Genomic DNA, 22570 nt, shown 5'->3' with positions numbered 1-22570 from the left:
GTGAAAAAGGCAGTGTATTGGTATTGTTTCTCCTTAATGTCACTATTGAATATAATATCAGCAGATTAGTTCTTGCAACCACTTGAATGAAAATAGAGATTACAAATTATTCCACTGCTTTAAAAAAAGAAATACAGCTCACTTTCTTTTCAATATATTCAGTGTCTATTTTATTGTAAAATTTCACTTAAGATCAATGTGATTTCTTTATTAAAGTCAGTTAATTCTGGTAACAATCAAAAAAGATTTGTCTTAGAGTAAAATTTAAGATCACTTTGCAGTTAGCAAAGGAACAGGCACAAATTTAGGGTCATACATAAAAATAGCTTTGTGTGTATTTATGCTGAAAAGACCTATAACTGCAAAAAAAAAAAAAAAAAAAAAAAGCAGATGCACTAGTGGTATAGTAGTCATTAATGTGCTATAACAGTGACATTATAAAGAGAAATTATGCTAATGTGCTGTTTGCCTCACAGTAGTGTTGACAGCAGACTCTGTCACATGAATAATTATAAGAGTGGTTCCTTAGGGATTTACAGTAACTAAAACTCAAGGTCTTTAATAAGAGTGTCTTTTCCTTCTTTTCTATTTATAGGGATCGTGTTGTGGCAGTTTTTGTACAGGGCCCTGCATGGCAGTTCAAAGGTTGGCCATGGCTGTTACCTGATGGATCACCAGTTGACATATTTGCTAAAAGTGAATTTCTCTCTTTTTTATATAATTTTCCCCTTATATTATTTATGAATTATTTTTTCCTCCTAGAAATTTGGTAGAAAAAAAAAGAATGATTGTATTTTTGGTAGCTGTCAATTGTATGTTCCATCCTTGAGGGCTAGAACTGTCTCCCTTTTGATTTGTATCTCTAGCACCTACCATAATTTTTGTTATAGAGCAGGCACTGAATACATGGTTGAAACTTTCAGGTACAGTCCCTGCAAGACCTTGGTATTTGATATTGGCAGTTATCTGTTCTTGATTTTATATTCACACACTTAGAAGATACAACAAACTCTTAATAGTGTATTTTTTTATGTCATTAGTACTCAAGAAATTGTCATTGAGCTAATCCATTCATTCCCATTTTGGTCATTTGTAAAACTTTACATGTAACTTTTCCAGGTAGAAGTTTTTAAATTGAGTAGATCAAACTTTTCTTGACTATAATACCAATCTGGGTTTAGTAATAGTTTGTTGTAACTGTAAGATTTATTTTTAATTTTAAATTAAATAAGCTTAAAGGCTTTAATTATGAATGTGAAAAATTGATTTGAAGATTTTTTATATGCTTATATTTTTCATATGCATGTAGAAATCTATTTCATTCAGCCTTAATTTGAACAGTAAGTTTTTCATTGTGTACTTTGCCTAGATTGGATTTGTTTCATTCATTTTAAAATTATACTTTCAATGGCTTCCAGTTTGCTCTGAGATGAAATTAAAATTTTGACTTGGTTTTCAAAGTATTCAGATGTTTGGCTGTAAACCTAGCTTTTTACTTTGCTTTCCAAACTGGGCTGATGGGCTACTTAACATTTTTTGCCATGGTGTATTTAAACAAACCAGCTCCCTTTGCCTATAGTAAGTGCTTTCCTCTTCTCTGCCTTTGAAAATCTTTATCTTCCTTCCTTTCCTTCTCCCCTTTCATGCTCTACCATTTTGACAGTGTGTTGCCTTCCTTCTCTGACCCTTCCACCCCTCCAGTAGGAATGTAAGTTCCTTAAAGACAGCAAGCATTTTCATTTTTATCTATATTCATAGTACTTTACACAAAGAATGATAGATTTCAAACTTAAGCTTAGAAATTTTCTAGTCCAAAACTTTCAATTTAAAAATTAGAGTAAAATAGACTAAATGAGTCATGCAAGATGGCCCTTAAGCTCCTAGCACAGATCGTTTTGGTTTTGTTTTTTCGAAACTTTTGGGATTAAATGACTTGCCAAGGGTTTCACAGAGTTAGTATCAATTGTTTGAGCATTGATTTGAACTCAGGTCCTAGTGAATACAGGACTAGTGCTCTATCTACTGTGCCACCCAGCTGCTCCAGCTCATTTACTTTCAAATTTAGTTCTTCCCATTGCACAATAGTTTCATAGAAGAAGAATTTATTGAGTTGACTTGAATGAATGGATTTATAAGCAAAACTCAGTTACTTGCATTTTTGTTGAGAATGTTGGTATAGGTTAATATAAAAATACAAAATGATTACTTGAGATATTGTGATATTTTGTTGGTGACTTAGTGAAATATACTGAGCACATATATTACCTTATTTGATCTTCACAGTAATCTTATAAAATAGTTACCATTATATCTTTTTACAATTGAGGAAACTAAAGCAAATAGAGGTTACATGACTTTCTCACAGCTAGTCAGTGTGTCTTAGATTTGACCTGTTCTTCTTAATTCCAGGCCTAGCACTTTATCCTAATACCACTTAGTAATGTTTCCACATAGTCATTAAGTGCCTGCTCTGTTGTCATTATTGTTATTATCTTCATCATCATCATTGAGGGTTAATATTTTGTAGCATAGGGCTAGTCTTGGAATCAGGAAGGTATTGGTTCATACCCTGCCATTGACAGACTGGTTTGACTATCAGTCAAGTAACATAATTTCTCAGTACCCCTAGCCATTCTGACTGTTGCAATTGACTTTATCGTCTGTATTGGTAAAAGAAGTTTTATTTTTAGTATTTCCATTTTTCCAGTAAAACCAAAAATCTGAACCAAGAGAATAAACTATCATTATAGGATGCTTAATGCTGTATGTTTTTGACATTCTCAGATGAAGAGAACTAGTAAAGATGTTGATAGATTATTTTTTTTTAACCATCAAAAGTAGAAGACTTTAAGTTTCCATGCAGTTTGTTATTCTTGTATAATTTTCTAAATAATTCTGAGAGATAGGCTCTATTGAGTAGAAATTTTATTATGATGTGAATCAAATTTAACATGTTAGAAAATACTTAATTTTACCGACTAATTGATTTTTTAATGGCAGAATATAAAAGACGTATCAGCTTTAAATACTAGTCATGTTATTTTGTTTCCTATTGGTATTTTTCACTCGATATTTTCAAAATGCTGTGTATTTCTGATTTTTCAATGAGTAAAGACTATGTGCTCACATATCACAGTTGTGCTTTTAATCCACATTATTATCAGATTTGTTACCATATGAATTGTTACCCACCTCCTTATTTACATATTAAAATATAAAATACAATGAAATCTTATGTTGCCTTACTTAGAGTGAATTGCAGATTTCTTTTTGGAGACCTAGATTTTCCCCCCTCTGAAAATAGTAATCTTAACTTCTTCTAACCATAACTATAGTGCATATGTGGAAAAATTATTGAAATTATTTTGTAAATTTTCTGGTTTATTCTTGTATTATATAAATGAATTTGTTTTTCATCTCATGTAAAATATCATAATTTTTTCTTCAATGTAATCTTTTGTTTTATTTCCCTTCTAGTTAAAGCCTTCCATCTAAAGTATGATGAAGTACGCCTAGATCCAAATGTACAGAAATGGGATGTAACAGTATTAGAATTAAGCTATCACAAACGTCATTTGGACAGACCAGTGTTTTTGCGTTTTTGGGAAACATTGGACAGGTAAATCTAAATAGTAAAACATGTAAAAAGTATTGCTATTTAGTTATCAAGTTGTTTGTTTTTCTATTTAGATTATAAATTTGAAAGTAGCACAAAATTCTCAAAACTTAATTTTACTTTTTCGTCCTTATTCCTTTTATATGAGAGGATAAAGTATTTTTCCAAATTGCTAAGATTAACCGCTCTCCCTTTTATTTGATCATACTGATCCCTCAATCTCATTCCTTCTGTCCTTTTATATGAAGATGTCATAGCTATGCTACGTTCTCATTTCTCTCTACAATAATAAAAGTGTTTGTTACGTGCCAGACACTGTGATAAGTGTCTCATTGGATCCTTACAATCATTCTGCAAAACAGGTGCTATTATTGTCCTCATTTTACATGTGGGGAAATTGAGGTGGACAGTGATTGGTGACCTCCCCAGGGTCACAAGCTAGGAAGGATCCGAGACTAGATTTAAACATGAGTCTTCCTTACTTCAGTTCTAGGTTCTCTCTGCTGAGCTGGAAGGAACTTTGAAGAATAGCCTATTCAGACTTGTATTGCCTATCTGCCCCATGCCTTTCCATTTACCTACAAGAATGTGTGTTTGTGTGTACCTGTGTCTTTGCTTTTTCATTTTGCTTGATTGTCAAACCCTTGCAGTCTTGCTTTGTCCCCTTCCTTTTCTGCTACTAGTTTTTCAAAGAGGAATACGCTTCACAATCCTTACTTTGCATCTGTCACTGTTGATCATGTACTACTTTTCTGAGTATTCTCTTCCCATAACTTCCAAGGCTCTAAAATGTTTATATAAATTAGAGTACTATATAAAATATGTATATGTTTTATATAGTACTCTCTGGATTTCCTTGGAAGGATCCTCAAATGGACGTGATCTAGTTGAACCATCACACCACCTAAAGCCCATACATAAAATTCTACCTGCTACCTCTGGGCCTTTACACATGCAGTCCTCCCATGCCTAGAATTCATTTCCTCACTTCTTGCTCTAGAAATGGCTCACATAATTTTAAGGTATCCCTCCAATAGATCTCACTGGTCTCCTAGATATTTATGGACACTTTTCCCCCTCTCAGATATAAAACAAATTTCATACCTTCATTCTCTCTCTTTATCCCAATTCTTACCCTCCTCCTGGGGCATATCAATGTACAGATTACTGTCCCTTCAAGTAACATAGCTTCCCAATTTCTTGAAGTACTCAGTTTCCATGATCATGTGCTTCACTGTGCCTTCAGCAAAACATAGGTAAAGTCACACTCTTGATCTTGCTTTTTTCTATAAGTGTCATACTTTCATGATATGAAATTCCTTTATTTTTACTTGTTTATTTTGACTGATAACACTTGATCAGAATGTAAGTGAAACCTCACTTTGCAATCAAAGAACTTGGCTAGGTGGCAAGCATTTCCAATGTTTATTACTTTTGTGACCTTGGACAATTAACTCATTTACCCTTTTTAAGTGGACCTCCGTTTCCTTAATTGAAAAAATGAAGAGGTTGCGATTCATCAAGCGTTATTAACTTTTTTTGTTCCATAGACCCCTTTGGCAATCTGGTAAAGCATACAGGCCAGGCCCCTTCTTAGAATGTTTAATGCAAAAAATGCATTGGAATTTGAAATGTAGTTGTCAAAATATAAATATATATTTTTTAAGTTCACAGATCCCAAACTCAGAATCTGTGAATTAGATAGGCTTTGAGATCTTTTTAAGGAATAGTTCTATAATTCAATGACTCAGTGACCATATGCATTGCTTAATATGCATACTTTGTAGTTCAAAATTTTTTTGCTACCTACATTTCATATTTGCTCATAGATCTACAGCTGGAAGATACCTCAGAAAGGTCATCCAGCCCCTTTTATGAGTAGGAAACTTAGATTGTTAAGATTAGATAGTTGGCAAAGGTTATATATAAATAGATAATGGTAAGGGAAGGATTTAATCCCAGCTTTTTTGCCTCAAGATTATACTTATTTACAATAATGCTCTGTTTTTATTTATTTTATAGGTACATGGTGAAGCATAAATCCCATTTGAGATTCTGAATGACTTGACTACCATTTCTCCTCTAGAAATTTGGATTAAGAAGCATGAAACTGCTCCATTCTGGGAACTGAGGCTCTTGATTTATGAATTTGTCAAGAACTTTGCAAATGGAGGTCACAAATGAATCTTTTTTTCTAAGACCTTATTTGATGTTTCGTGCTTTGACAGGCCGATTTCTGTCACCATTATAAGCAAAAGTTTTTTGCTTACGACTATTTTTTTAATAATAATAATAATATTAGCCTTCTAGTCTGTAATGGAAATTGTATATTTTGATAGAAGTTTTCTCCATTGGTTAAATTAGCATCACTTAAAAAGTTTTGTTCCTCTTTAGAAGATAATACAGGGTGTGGGTGTGTGTGTGGGGTGTGTGGGTGTGGGTGTGTGTGTGTGTGTGTGTGGGTGTGTGTGTAGATGTAATGAGGCTGTTAGCCACTTTGCTTCTGATTTTCTCATTTTTTTTCATTGCTTCATTGTTTTACTTTTTGAAAATACTATGTTGTGAATGATATTAAATTTTAGCCATAGAATTTGAAAAACTAAGCAAAGTGAAATGACTATTTTGAGTGAATCAAAATGTCAACCTGTATATGTACTAAATATTTTGTTAGTCTTTGTTTAAAAAGGGATAATGAAAAATCAAGAACTGCCCTTTGGCTGTGGCTAAACTGTTCATTCTAAGAAATCTTTATTATGAGAACATTTAAGAATGTTCATTCTTCCCACTGACTTCAGTGATGAAAACTTAGAATATTTATAATGGCATATACTGGAGTACCTTTCTAAATAGAAGTCTAAAACCCCCAGATTGAATAGATTGTAATACATTTTATTTTGAGAGCCAGAGTATGATTTTTGGAATGGAATCTTCATTCAGTGCATCAGCCATACAGATGTAAAATCCTTAACAGTCATCATTTTCATTTATTTTTTGTGGCAAAAAAGGTTTTAAGTGATTCTTTCATTATATTTTGGTCTTAGATTCCTATCCCATGCTATCCACTAGTATTGAAGAAATTTCCTATACACCAAAGAACACATTTAATAATTCAAAATTATGAACATAATGGAAGTAAAAGAACACTGGTATTTCTGTGTGTTCCTTCAATATCACACAAAATAAGTATGAATTGTAATTTTAAGTTTCTAGGTATATACCACTTTTCCTCTTTCTTCACTTTAGACCATTGTTGTCTGAGAAGTACAACAAAATAACATTTTTCACTTGTGATTTCCTCTTTCATTAATTAAAAGTGTGAAGATTTTCAGTCTTCATAAATTGAGTAATAATCATTCTGTTTTACATCATTTTCTCAAATCACTTCTTTTGGGTAGCATGGCTTTTTTTAAAAAATGCACTTTCATCTGTGCTAGACTGGGCATTGCTTAGGGCTCATGTTGAAATTTAAAAGTAATATAGAATTGGAAACTTTTTAGTCACAAAAATCCACACCAGTAATGAAGAGGGAAATAGTATATTTACTGTGTGGAACTCAAACTCTGTAGCAAGTTTTCTGGTTGAATTTTGTATTACAAGGTTTTTCTATTTTTGAAAAATTGGGACAATCCCTTCTCCTCCTTCTAACACTCCCTTCCCAACCCCCAGATATACTTTTGAGTTTTCCACAGCACAATTTCTCAACAGTATTGATTTGGTTTTTGAGTCTTGAGGCATAATTATGTATTTTGTAAAACTCTTGCCATGATAAAATACTGTAGTCCTGGGTTGTAAACTGTAATGGTAAAATATCCATTAATTATATTTGTTAAGACTACTATATGTAGGTACCAACTACCTTTTCCATAAATATTTTTAGTATGTATACCTATGTGTGTTATGAATTTCAATTTATGCAGACGTGGGAGCATACACTTTCAACAGGATTTTTCCCCCCTCTTTTATTTGCCTTACATCTATACAGACTCAAATGCTGTAAGGAACATGAGACAAAATGGAAATATTCTATACTTTGTGTGGATTTGTATGCTTTTTGTTTTGAAGCTGGGTACCTGATTTCAGTCCAGGCTAACTTTGGATGGGAAGCAGTTATCAGGCAATCACTATTCATTCACACGTAAAAAAAGTCATTGTGAGTCTTAGAGCAGCACACAGCACAGTGCCTTGCACATAGTAAGCTCTCAGTAAGTATTTGTTGCATGAATGAATGATACACTTTTAGTGCAGCTCATGTTTCACAGAATTCTTTGATTGGACAACTGCTTGGTGTTGGTATGCAAAAACAGTTTATGAGGAATGAAGATGCATAAGCAAAATTTTTAAAAAACTGAATTATGAATTAATAAATATGACTATAAGATTTAGTTAATATAAATAGAGATGCTTTTCAGGCCTTATAAAGGGAAAACTGGATTTCATTTGTGCAGGATATGCTCCTAAATTTGGTGCTTTTGAGAAATTTCTTTTCAAATGTAAATTGACATTGAAAACGGAAAACATAATTATTAAATATTATGTTTCTTATTTTTTCTATTGGTTACTGTCCTTTGCCCTTGGATCACTTGGTGGCGATATGGGCAGTGGTCTTTTCAGGGTTCCATTAATTACAAACTAAGATGTCAATACTTATTTAATGTAGAAGAAAGCATTTTACTGTTTAATATTTAAACAATGTTTAATATATGTTTCATTTAATTAGTATTAAAGCTTAAAGTTTGTTCCCCGTGTTTCCATATCAGATGTTAACTTTAAAAGACAAGGCAATATTTCATTAATCCTAGAAGGTTGGGGATGGGGTTTGGGGTGCTGGTGGAACAGGAAGGATATTTCTAAAAGGAAACTTTTCTTGAATATTTAAGGTGGAAAGAAGTAAAACCATTTCTTATCTGCCATGCAGAATAAAACAAAAGCACTTTGCTTTTGAAAATAAAAAGGTCATTTTAAAATGAATCTGTACATTAAAAGCTAAATCCTTCAGTTAAGTAGGATTAATTATCTAGTGGTCAATTCCAGGAAATATTTTTCCTAAATAAAATTCTTTTATGATTCACAAGTCAGTTTGAACTATAAGCTTCTTTTTTTAAAAAAAGGTTGGGGAAGAATGGGAATTATAGCTTTTATTTATTTTATTATTATTTTTTTCTTTTTTGTAAATTAACCCATATTCTTATCACCTAAAGGTAATATTAATATACTATAGGGTATGTTTCTAAAGTGGCTTGTTGATGGTTAAAGATAATGTGATATTTCTGTCAGATAAATATTTCTTTGAACGTCTTATTTGGTTTTGGATTCATTTTATTAGTATGTAAAACTTTAAACATTACTTAAAAAAAAAAAGTTAACTTTTGAGAGTTCCATGGTAGTCAGGAGATCAAATCAATATTTAAAGAAATTAATTCAGACTGTTTCATTGAAAGGTCATATACTGAAGCTGAAACTTAAATGCTTAATAAGACTCTTTTTGGAAAAGACTATGATGGGGAAAATTGAAGGCAAAAGGAAAGGGGGGATATCCAACAGAGGGTGAGATGGAAAGAAAGCATTAGGGAAGTAATAAACATGAACTTGGGCAAACTTCAGAAGATAGTATAGTGGAGGATGGAAGTGGGGTCCTAGAAGAGTTGGACATGACTGAACAACAACAAAAGGCTAAAAATGACTTGTGTCTTATTTTGCAAATATTTTTATAAAAAGGTCATAATTAATGGTTTATATTGTGATTTTAAAATTTAATGTTTTGAGGCTGCTCATTTTAATGCAAAAGCTATAGCTCATGCAGACTACTTTATTTAAAGCAATGTGTTCATGAAAAAAATTTAAAATCCCAGCCTCAGGAAATAGTTGGCCTATTAGGTTAAAGTTTGTGCACAATGTGAAAAAACAAATCATCTGTAAACTAACAAATGCCATAGAAATTTGGCTTTTTGTATTTTGAAATGTTGGCAGTAAATTGCTAATTTTTTATGGAAAAGAAAACAGTAGAAAAAAGATTAATTTTGTTAGCTTTAGTTGCTTTATTTAAAATTGTATCTATTCCTTCTGCTTGAATTTAGTTCTTAGTTATTTAAAATAGAATGACTAAGTTCATGGAAGATTCTCTTTGCAAAGAAGATAGGAATGAGGGAGTGAGAAGATGAGACTGACTTGACCTGATATTTCACTGTTATTAAGTAGTCCCTTCTTAACAAGACAGGGGAGACTCTTACAGTTTGAGAGCCTGTTAGAATTCTTAGCGGTGAAGTGACTTGTCCGTGGTCACACAGCTGGGGTGGGTCAGGAATAGCACTTGAATCTAAATTACTCTCTACTCTGCCTCAGTATGTAGGGCATTAAAAGTGGACATTAAAACTCACTGGGTTAGGTAAAGTGCCCTGTTTCTGAGTAGTATGCAACTTTCTAGATCGTAAAAAATTCCTTCATTAAAGAAAAATAAGACTACATATTGAATACTAAGGTGAGTCTGTAAATTTAACCACTGATGTAAATTAGTCATTCTCACACCTTTTCAGCCTTTGTGATTATTGCTCATTTCTCCCTACAAATACTAAGTAGAAGATCCACCCAAAGTTTTAGAGGTTTTCTTTAGATTCGTTTTATGTCCCAGGCCTATCAGTACTGCTCTTTAAGGCTGCACATTCTCAATATAAAATCAAACTACTACCTTTTCTGGACTTAATATGGAAAGTAATATGAGATAAGGATAGCTCATGGGCTACTGATAGCCTAAAGTTTTTTTGTGTTTTTTTTTTTTTTTAATAAAGAAAAGTGGGGTAGCTAGGTGGTGTATGGATAGCATATTGGACCTGCTGTGAAGAGAACCTTAATTCAAATCCAGCCTCAGACACTAGACACTTAATAGCCATATGATCCTGGGCAAATCACAATCCCAGTTGTCCTGCAAAAGAAAAATAAAGAAGAGGAGGAAAGAAACAGGCCTCTAGAAAAATCTATGAAAAGAGAGAGATGAGATTCTGAGGAATGGTTGACTTATGAATTAGTAAATGCAACGCCCTCATTTCACAAAGTACTAAACTTTCCCAATTGTGATCCAGTTCATTGCTACTACTTAATTGTAGATCTAAGATCTAATTTATGTTTCATCTCTTGTCATTTATCCAACATGGGGGGAATATAGGCACTATGTTGATTAGTGCAGATCTTAACTCCAGGAGTTTTCATCTTCCAAACTTTTTTCTTTTTTTTTTTTTTTTTTTTTACTTTTTTGTAAGTTAAGATACCACTGTAAGACTTGAGCTCTCATAATTAAATCTCATAAATCTACGTAACTCGTCCTCCTTTTTGAGGTAACACATAACTCAGCTCAATCATTTAACAAGTGCTAAAAACATCTCTTGCTACTTCCAGTCTGTAATTTTCCATCTTGTCCACAAGGATGTCATAAGACATTTTTAAATGTGTTAACTAAATTCAAATAAACTACTACCTATATGACATTTCTACCAATCTATTAAACTTAAGACCAGAGGGTGAGAGGATTTGGGGGGGGGGGGAGTAGGGAGGGAGATGAAGTTAACTTGATGGGATCTTGCTATCTTAGAGAATACTACTAATTCAACTTCTAAGATGTCCAAATAATTGGAAGTTCTTCATCATTACCATATCCTTTTTTTATGTGACAGCTGTCTGCTCCTGGAACTCATCATCCATTTTACTTGCTAGCCAGACTATAAATAAATCCGAAAACTATTGATTATGCTTTTCTTCTTTATTGATCCTTGCCCAAATGTTCTTCCTGATGCTTCTCAGGATCTCCTTGCACAAATACATCTTTATAATCAACTGACTTGTCACTTTAAGGTTTACGAGGCACAGCACAATACTTGATCTTTGCCATCCTGTGATAGAGATGTACTATAGGTATCTTAATTTTGTCAATGAGGAAAAATAAGGCTCACAGTTTGACTTACTTATGAGCATATGGCACACCTGTGATGTTTAATATTTATGTCCCCTATCTCTTTTGACTCCCAAATACTGCATTCTTTCCATCAAGTTATTCTGACCATGTGTGTGCACACACACTGTTATTTATTCATTCTGCTGTTGTCAAGTTGGAAAGTTGTCCATGTCTGTCATTTTTCTATTTGGCAGCAAGTTTGTGATGCTGAGAAGTCGTTCTATTTCGTTGTGATGACTTGTACATGTTTTAAATTTTTTCTAGGGATTGATTAAAAAAAAAAAAAAAACCAATGTCTTTTCATGCATTTCTCATTTTTGAGAGTCAGAAGCCACTTGAGATAGTGGTCTTGGGAAACGATTCAAGTCCTGCCTCTGGTGAACCATGAGTAAATCACTTAAGCTCTCTGTGCTGTAAGCAATTATTTAAAACTATAAGGTATAGCGTTGGTGAATTGCATTGATTGGAGATGGTTTCCATACCTGTATTATTGAAATTACAGATCCAGATTTTTTTTTTAAAAAACCAAAAATAGCTGATTTACTTATCTTTGCTATTGAAATGCTTTTTGTTTTTACATCCTTAAAAGCATCATCATTTCTGATTATAGCATCCCACTCCCTAACATAAAAGCTCTTTTTTTCCCCAACAAAAACAATAGATCCTCTTCTGATAGCATATGCAACATTTTGCACCTATAGCATTTTGCCTCTTGTCAGGGGCAGGAAGGATATGTCTAATCTGTTCCCAGGTTCTAAGATTAGTCAGTAGAATTAATTGGACTTTTGCTCCTGTTAAACATCTTATGTCTTGGGTTAAAGCAGGGATATAGAGCTGTAATTCCAGTGCCAAAGAGACCTCTCAGTAAGGACATTTCCTTCACCAATACAGATCCACAAGTACTTTGCAACTTGTTTTTCCTGCACTTTCTAGTGCTGTCAAACTAGTGGTCTATGCTGTTTCTCGGGATATGCCCAAACTTCCATGCCCATTTAACTCCCATGTTTGTATACGATAATTCTTTGTATACACACGTATACACAAATATGCAGATATGCTAAGAATGTTTGTGGTATATGTTGGAGTTTTTTCTTTTACTTCTTTGTATGTGTTCAGTGTTGACATCCAAAAAAAAAGCATCCTAAGATACTAGAGTTGGTATTAATTCCATGGAATAAGTTTTTCATCTTATCCTTTTAAAAAAATGATATTTTTGACACTTGCTTTAGCCATTTTTTTTCTCTTAAGATAGAATTTTCTTATGATGCTGCTTGGTTGCCACTCACCCTGCTTTATCACTTTGCAGTGCTTTTCCAAAAAAGAGTCTGTGATGTACATTCCCCATGTTTTTACCCTCTTATTTATTAATTCTGAGTCATGTTTTCCAACATTGTTTTCATCATTTTCCCCTGGATCCACTTTCTTAAATAAAATTTAAAAATATTAAGGTATCTGTTGAATTACGTATTTGAATATTCTAGTTCATCATAGAACTTTTTCTATTCTTCATCCTGTGCAGTGGATTGTTAGCACACAAGCAGCAATTTTTTGAATGGTAGTTATGTATTTGTGGTGACCTGCAAAAGCCTGAAAAGGAATTACAGAAATGTCTCGCAAAATATTTCTTGTTGCCTTTCCATGCCCAGTGAAACTCAACCATCTACTGTTCTTTTATTCAATTCTCTTCCTGCTAGCTGCCTTTCTGTTACTTGGGATTTCTTCCTGGATTTTCATTACATATTTAGCAAGAATATTCCTGTGTTTAAGTATAGTTCTTCCATGAGGGTCATTGTGATTGGACATTAAGAGATGTCATAGTTGTGGATGCTAGCTGTTGTGCATGGTTTATCCTACTGTCACTGTGGATGTGAAAGAATTTGCTCCTGGTTTGTTTCCTAATCTCCATAAGTCTCCCACGGGAGAAGGACAGTTGGGTTCTGTGCCATCATTCTCCATCTCCAGCCTAACCCCCAGCTTCTGGAGAGAAGAAATGAGAAAGGTGCATTACCATCATGTCCTTCCCCTTCCTCTCCCACCTCTCAATTTTCCTACCTAGTTCATTTTCCTTGTGAGAGTGGGAAGGGTATGGCTAGATACTGTGCTTCTGGTGTGGGTAAGAAGGGACAAGATGGGGGCCATACTACTTCCTGCCTGATCTTCAGCCTCAGAAGTGCCATTCTATCGTGCCCTTCCCACCCTCAGTTTATAATGCTGTAAGGCTTAACTCCTCACTGCTTATACTGTACTATTTAAATGATTTTGAACCCTCTAGATCATCATCCAAAATCCATTCTGTACTTCCCATTGCCTGATTCCTTTTTCCTATTCCATTCAGACTTAACCTCCCCCCCTCAAAAAAAAAAAAAAAAAAAAAAAAAGGCTCCAGCCTGTTCCATTGTGTTCTGTTGAATGAGTGATCCACAGACAGCAAATGTACTTTCATCTTAAGTCTTCCTGCTCAAGACCTGGCTCATTCATGACGCAAACTTCCAGCTGTACTTTTACTCATTCCCCCCAACTCATTGATGATGGTTAGAAGTTGAAATACTTGTTTCCGGTGACTCCCATTACTCAGTAACCCCTCTCTTGAGATGCACATAATCCACACTGACCATTTGAACATCAAAATCCTGTTTACTGAAATATATGGAGCTCCAGGAGAACACTTCCCTTCCTCAATGGATTTAATACCAAATTCTCAGCCTCTGCAAACTCTTGAAGCAGGGGGCTTCACCAAGTGTCTATCCTCCAAACACTAAAACCTCTCAATTCATCACATCATTTCCCATGATTTACTCTACCCAATGAAGTCACCTACAAAGATGACCATACCATCCGCTTTTTCTCACACCATCTCCATGAACACTGAAATTATCTGATCATTATTGGATTTCCACCTCCCTTTCTCCTTTCCTTTGGTTTTCATCTGTATCAAGACTTCCTATCTCCTGGCCCCTTTTCTCCCCTGCCATCAGCCATGCACTAACCATCTGCTCCTCCTTGACCCACCGGTGAACCCGTGGAATGCTGTCTTTGTGGTTTGGCAGTAATTAAATCACTATCCCACTCATTAGAATGGCTTTTCCATTCTTGTTCATGCTTCTCCAACCTATCATGGCTCTTCCCCCATACTCTCTTGGCTCACATTAGTAAAACCTCAAAAATTGAGACCTTTTATAGAGAAGTTCCTCTGCATCTCCCAATCTTTCTCACTCTCATGTGATGATGCTCCTTGCTCGCTATTTTACATGCACAGGTGACCCCATTCTATTCCTGTTTCAAATTTACTCCTTTTTCATCCTTACTTTCTCACTTATCTTCAGTCATATCCTGTATACTATCTGAAAATATGCCTGTGTTTCCTCCTACTCACTTGATCCTTTCATCCCTGCCATCTCCATTTTGTCTCCTCTCACTCTCTTGTTACTTGTTAATTCTACAATTGTGACTTCATCGGTGAAGTAAAGCCATTCTCTCCAAAATTAGCAATGATCTCTTCATAGTCAAGTCCAGCAGCCTTTTTCAATCTTCTCTATAGCCAGTCATACTCTTCTTGATAGTCTCTTCTCTTTGTATTTTCAGACTACTACTCTGATTCACTTTTTCAGTCTCCTTTGCTGGATCTTCATTTAGATCACATCCTATAAGTATCCTAAAGTATTCTATCCTAAGCCTTCTCTACCATCTCCTATATCATTTTACTTGTAATTTTATCAACTCCCATAGTTTCAGTGATCACTATGCAAATTATTTTTTGATTTGTTAAACTAGAACCTCTGTCCTGTGTTCCATCTCATATTTTCAGCTACCTATTGAACATCTTAAGTTTTACTTTCCAAAACTGAACTCATCTTCCTCTTCCCCACAAATCCCCTCCTTTCCCATCTACATATCCTTGTTACTGTCAAGAGAATCACCATTTTTCCAGTGCCCCAGAGTTCCATCCTTAGCCATCATCTTTGAATCCTATCCCTTTGTTTTCCATTTGTAATCTGTTGCCAAGATCTGTTAATTTCACCTTTGATAAACCTCTTTAATAAATATCCCTCCTCTAACGAGACTTTGGTGTAGAACCTCGATACCTGATGCCTGGATTATTGAAATAGTTTGTGGTTTGGTCTGCCTACCTTAAAAATACTCCACGTTTAACCATGTCTTTCAGTAAACTCCTGTATCTCCTTATTACCTTCAGGATCATATTTTAAAAATCCTTTTTTGGCTTTCAGTGCTATTTATAACCAAACTGCTCTCCCAATGTGCACACCTTTTTCAGTGGTTTACACCTTTTCTTCCCCATGTACTTTTTGATACATTCACACTGCCCTCCTTGCTGTTTCTTGAAAAAAAGATACTCCATCTCCCTACTTTTCAGACTTTGAATGATTTTTCCCTAAGTCTGGAACTCTCCACCTCTTCATTCAAGACCTCTAGGCTTCAAGAACCTGCTTAAAATTCAACCTTCAGAAAAAATTTTCTCAACATTTCTTAATTCTCTACTGCTTTCTCTCCATTGATTATTTCTTATTTATCCTATATATAACTTATTTCTGCACAATTATTTGCTTATTATCTCCCATGATAAATTGTGAATTCTTCAAGGACAAGATTACCTTTTCTTTTTATCTCCCCCATCCTTAATACAGTATCAGGCACATTGTTGGGAATATTTGGGAGGATGGTGTATTGCACAGGACTTTGGTGTTTGAGGAAATTTTTCAAACAAAAGAAAAAGTCATTCCTTGATTTTTATGATAGAAATGACATTTACTAGGGTTAACTGCTAAGAATCAGATGATGATGGATGAGGGTCGGAGGAAGAGGGCAGCTTCAAGGTACTGAATTATTTTAGATTCTCTGTGTTTTTTCAGAACTGATGTTAAAATGTCGTTTTAGGATTTGCAGATGTACTTACAGATACCATACTAAGCATTTCAAGACTCATAAATGTGAACATTTACACAGAATTCTGTAAGCCTTCTTAAATGGATAAAGCTACTGAATTTAAAGTTTTGTCGCCAGAATTAAAAGTAAGTAGATAGTATGTAAAATCTTCAACAAATTGTCATTCTTTTTGGATTTTGTTTGCATCTATTTAATTCTGTTTCCCTCTACTTAAATTTATCTAAAAGCTACTTAAATGGGAAACTTGATTATAGTGCTTAATATATACTGTAGTCAGCATACACACAGCAGGAATAGTGTTTAATGATCAAATTGTGTCACATTCTGAGGGCAGATTTGTGTTCCTCCTTGAGCAAGCAGTTCTTTAACAAAGCTTAAATTTGAACTTGCCATATGGCCTAATCAAAATACTCTTATTTTGATGCCATTTTAACCTGGATTCTTTTGTGTTTCAATGCTTGTTTTAAGAAAACATAAAACACTGCATTTGGATTTCAGAAAGAAGGGACTCTTGTCTCTTGGTTAGAATCTGTAATATAGGGCAGAACCTTAGAGGGTCATAGATTGGACAGCGAAGGAAACGAAGATTCAAAGAAAAACTTGCCCAAGAGCATGCCTCTTCTCAGTATTAAAACCAAGAGTCAAACAAACAGGTCTTCTGATTCTAGATCCAGTGTCTGACATAGGTGAATTTAAAAATGAAATAGTTCTTGAAATTTGTCAATATACAGAACTTTTGTCTGTCTGGGGCTCCTGACAAAGTAGGATTTCATTCTTTATATTTAAATCCTTGCAGAATTTAGATGATTATTGGATTGAAAGATGATTTAATCCCATTGCAGTTTTTATTTGTGACTCTAAAAATCCAAATAAATTTTGTTGCATCTTACCAGTATCATTGTTAGCTTTTCTTAAAAGCATCAGGCTGTATCTTCTTTTCCAAGAAAACTAAAAAAAGTTATCTGGAATTTTAGTCAGATGATAAGGTTGAAATAATATTTAATTGTTCTTTTGATACATGCTAAGACCTTGGGATACAGTAATAAAGTATATGCTCTTGTCTGGTTATATGGTTCCTCACTCTAATAAATTGGGGACATATCCTTATTAATAGCATTGTCTTTACATTTTTGTTAAAGTTTTGATTTTAACCAATTAAAAAGTAAAATAATCATTTGAGCATGATCAGATCATCAATGGCATAATTTAAGTAACTCGAAGTAATAAGAATTCTTTTTATGATATTTAATGAACTATATTGGAATTTAATTTTCATTCAATTTATAGATGCTTTCTAATATGTGGATTTTAGTCTCTTCTTTGATTCTTTTATCTTTCTGTTTTTAAATGAGTGTCTGAATTTCTAATTAAGAAATGAGTAATCAGATTCAAGTCTTAACTTTACATTTTTAAAAGTTGAGGTTTTGTAAATGAGGTCCAACTACTTGGTAATAAATTAATTATTTAAGAAAGAGGGATTTTTTTATCCTATGGCTTCAGAAAACAAACAGTAAAACAGTAACTACTTTTAGTAAATCTGTACTTACTTGGTGTAAACAAAACTCAAATTGAGACATCATTCTTTTTCATTTAAGATTATAGTTACGTAGCTCAAATCTATTAAGAAGTAGGGTACAGCAGGATAGAGCAGCTGGGCTTGGAATCAGGAAGACTCATCTTCTGAATTCAAATCTGACTTCATACATTTATTAATGCTCTGACTTTGAGCATGTCACCTAACCCTAATTGCCTTACTTCCTCATTTATAAAATGAACTGGAGAAGGAAATGATGGCAAAGCACTTCACCTTTGCCAAGAAAATTCCAGAGGGGTCACAAAGAATCAGACACAACTGAAAAACAACTAAACAACAACAAAAGTTAGTGAGAAGACACAAGTAGTATTTGTTCTTGAATATCAGGCAAAGATGCAGAAGGAATATTTTCCAGACATCCAGACTCTTCATACGTAGCTCTGCTTGGTTTTACTCCAGGGAACATAACTGATCATCTCTGATCTTATCACCATGCTGTTAATTCAGGCTTTGATAATCCACACCTTCCTTCTAGAATGTTTAAAACTCCTGCCAAAGCTTTCCTTTATAGAGGGCAGATTTTGGATTTCCAACCCATTCTACTTTACTCTCCAGCTCTACTTGGTTTCAGTTCCACAGAACAATGTATTTATCTCATCCCCTATCCATTCTTGCTTTCTTTTATGTATCTATTCCCCATTGAATTTGTAAACATGTTTTTAATCAAGTAACATGTCATTTAAGGTTGTGTTTTATTTTTTTTAGCTCTGTTTACATGCTAGATGTATTGATATAATTGAACAAAATCATTTTTCAGTTCTTTCATAGTTCTCTTAAATCATTTGGTTTTGTATGCGACCAACTTTTATGGATTCTTGCCACCAAACTCTATTCAAAATTCTAGTATAAATACATCTATCTCCTTTTTCAAAATTATTTGAGATACTGATGCTATTTTGTCTTATATTTATTAATAATAATTTCAGGAGATCACATTAAGTGAAGACTCAGATTCTTCAAATTTTCCTCCAAATTTTAATAGCGCCTGAATTTCATCATTCATTATTTTTATTCTAGAGTGAAAAAGAGTTATTTATGGTTTTATTTTTTTTTAATCAATATTGTCCGTATCCTGTTATGTGACTTAAAGAGTATTTGCTAAAATGTTGACATCTGTATCCAGTTTCAGTATAGTACTGGAACCTACTTCTTGTGCAATAGTGGTTTCCCTGCTTTATCAGGGAGGGGAAATATCTGTACTGAACTTATTTTTGGAATGTGGCATTAAAAAAATGTTTTGCTGTATCATGCCTTTTTGTGGTACCAGAATATAAATGAGTGCCAGTCACTATGCTGTCATCATGAAATTTTCATGTCAGATGAGTTAGCAATACTATTGCTGCCTAGTCTATTTCTTAGATTCCTAGGAGCAATTCATCACAGTGATCAAATACTGAATCAATATGGTCTCTCTAGACTCCACATGTTCAAGATTTTAGGGTATTTCCTAGGCCTGTACAGCTATTAGAGCATTCCCGGATCACACAAAGTCCCTCTTTGACATTGCTTTTGTTGGTGTTCTCTTAACTTGGCAAATTTTTCATCTCCCCCGTCCTCACTCATCTGGTTCCCCCCAGAGGATGAACTGGGCTTCAGAAGACCTACTATTACTCTTAATATCATTTTATCTTTAAGTACCGTTGTAATCAGGAGAGGAAGAACTTGATTTTGGTTAGAATTATTTATCAAAGAAAACCTGTTTATTTAATGGAGGGAGATAGAAGAGTAGTGGAAAGGCATCAGTCCTCTTCTGCCTGCTTCTTCTACTGCACCAGAAGATATACAATAAATAATGACACTTTACCTTGAAAAAGACATAGATGTTTGCTCATGGAAGTGGATGTAGGAAGGATTGCAGCTTGTGATGGGGAGAGCCATGAACTCCAAAACTTCCATTTAAGGATGGAGCTCAGCTCAGACCTGGATGTACCACTTTGGGATTTCTCTGATTTCTTGTCAATTCCCTGGAAGCTCATTTTATTTTATTATTTTAAATTTATTTAAAATTTAAATATAGAATAAGAGGAAAAGAAAGAAAACATTGTCATGTACACAGCAGAACATAAGAGAAGATTCAGTATAAAGCAATAAATTTCCATTTCAAGAAAACTGTATGATAAATACCTTACGTTTTCATAGCTATCCAACTTTTTTTTTTTGCTTCCTTACAGGTTTTCTTTTATTCTCTGCATTGAAATTTTTACTTTATTACTTTATTTTTTTCTGCCCTCTCCTACATTCCTCCCACAACTCACTTCCCCAAAGAAGGCTATAGTTAAATATAGACATACACGTATGTATGTATGTATAACTACATATGTATCTATGCATATGCACATATTTACATATAGCCATTGCTATCTATAAAGATACATATATACACTCACGTGTGTGTATGTGTGTGTGTGTGTGTGTGTATACATGCATGTAGAACACAGCAGTATTCCAAACCCACCCACGTTCTGAGAGATTGTAGTTTTTCTCCCCTTTTTTCTCTGTTACTTTTATTCTTGGCTACATAGATCTTACTTATACAAGAAAATTTTAATTTAAAATAATCAAAATTATCTATTTTACACTTCAACAATGTTTTTACCTTATGGTGGTATTTTTTTTCTAAGTAAAATAATTTTTAGTAATTAGGATGGCATTGTATAAATGGTTAAATAAAATTGTCATTACTGACTTTACCCGATCTATGAATAATAAATATTACTTCAATTTTTTAGATCTAACTTTATTGGTATAAAAAGTGTTTTATGTTTATATTTGTATATGGCTAAATTTATTCCATTCATATCCTGTTATATAATTACTTGTATATTTTCCTCCTTCCTACTTTTCTTCCCTATCCTTTTTACTCTATTCCTATCCTTCCTCACTCCTCTGCTTACTTTTACCTGCTACCTTGCTCTCCTATTTCTTAACCTACTCACCTTTCCAAGAATGCTCCCTTATCCTCTCCCAACCCTATCCCTTGCCTTCTTATTTGTTTCTGAATTTAGGAGACTTTTATACCATATACTTTATGTACATGTCGTTTTCTTTTTAAACCATTCTTAATCAGTAAGGTTTCAGCATTACCTACCATTCCCCTACTAGCTTCTTTTGTATTTATTAATCCATTTTTGCCTCATTACTAAAAGATATTTGCTCCTTTTTTATCTCTCTCCTTACAGTTTCCTACTTTTTTTTAGAATCATCCCCATCATACTCTGCTCAGCCCAAGCCTTTCTTTCTAACTACCCAAATACGGATCTCTTTCAGATGAATTTTCCTACTTTTGCTTTGCCTTCCTCTTTTAGAACTAAAGGGCAATTTTCCTTTATAGTTCCTGTAATATTGTATCAAGATTCTTTTTTGTTATATAATTTTCAGGAAGTCTATTTTTGTATTATTTCTCAATCTGCTCTCAAGATCAATTTTTTTTATTAGGTTTTATATTTTCTATTTTCTCAACCTTTTGATTTTGTTTTATTATTTCTTCGTGTCTTAGAATATCATCGGCTTCCCTTTGCTGAACTCTAGTTTTCAGGAAATTATTTTCTTCTTTTAAGTTTTTGGTTCTCTGTTTCAAGTTAATTGACTTTCATTTCATTTCATAATTTTCTTCATTTTCTCATTGAAAAAGAAATGGCTTTTTTAGTTTGTTATTTTCTTCTAAACATGGACCCTTATCTCTATCCCCATAGTAACTATTTATGGTTAGATTCTTTCTTCTTTGCTTGTTTTTATTATTTTTTTTGTTTTATATTGTGCAGCTATTAATGTGATCAAGTTCTAGTTCTGAGATACGGGGAATAGTGCCCCAAACTTAATATCCTTCTTACAGTTATTTTCTGAAATCTGTCCCAAGGATTAACCTTGCTCTCTTCTGGAGCCCATTGTCACACTTACTCCCTGTACACTCTAGTGGCTTCAAACTACACTTGTCTTTCCTTGCCTGGAACTGAAACCAGAGATTCTGCTCATCTGCAAGTACCTACAGCCATCAGGTCCTGCTCTTCTGCTACTACACTCAGTTGGTGTATGCTAGCTACATTCCTTTCCTTTAGCAGCAACCCATTTCAAGATACTTCTGTTCAGCACAGCTGTGCTTGGTGTCCCTTAAAAATGGGAGGTCCTACAGACCTACAGGAGTGTAGGAAGACTTTTATACCATTCTGTATGTATATGTTATTCCCTCTTTAACCCATTTGAAGTATATGCATGTTTTCATTTTGTGTTTGGTTCTCTTAGTGAAGAAATAGACATAAATAAGTGTTTAAAATATACTCTATATGTCCCCTACATGTCGATGGCCTTGGAACAAATTTGCATTTTCAAAATAACTATTATAGCAGAATACCTAGAGATTACTGAATAGCAGAATGATACGTTCAGACCTGTCCTTAGGAAGATCAATTTGACAGCTGAATGGAGGATAGAGTAGGGTGGCGAGACACTAGAAAGAGAGACCAACTAGTTGAGTATTGAAATAATCCAGGTTCAAGGTTATAAGGAACCTGTGCTGGAGTGA

General features: G+C 33.9%; 1 protein-coding gene across 1 annotated transcript in view; it reads left to right on the top strand.

The window, feature by feature from the left end:
• CDC73 (cell division cycle 73) overlaps positions 1 to 5933 on the top strand; it is a 119725-nt gene extending 113792 nt beyond the window's left edge. The window contains exons 15-17 of the mRNA XM_051998727.1: positions 596 to 696; positions 3478 to 3619; positions 5639 to 5933. Coding sequence (XP_051854687.1) covers positions 596 to 696; positions 3478 to 3619; positions 5639 to 5675 — 280 coding nt within the window. The 3' untranslated portion in view covers positions 5676 to 5933. The remainder of the gene's footprint in view (positions 1 to 595; positions 697 to 3477; positions 3620 to 5638) is intronic.
• The last annotated feature ends 16637 nt before the right edge of the window (positions 5934 to 22570 follow it).

This window comes from Antechinus flavipes, chromosome 4 (genome assembly GCF_016432865.1).
Source record: "Antechinus flavipes isolate AdamAnt ecotype Samford, QLD, Australia chromosome 4, AdamAnt_v2, whole genome shotgun sequence".
In the NCBI taxonomy this organism is placed as follows: Eukaryota; Metazoa; Chordata; class Mammalia; order Dasyuromorphia; family Dasyuridae; genus Antechinus; species Antechinus flavipes.
Note: the sequence above shows the minus strand (reverse complement) of the source record. Positions and strands in the feature narration are given on the sequence as shown.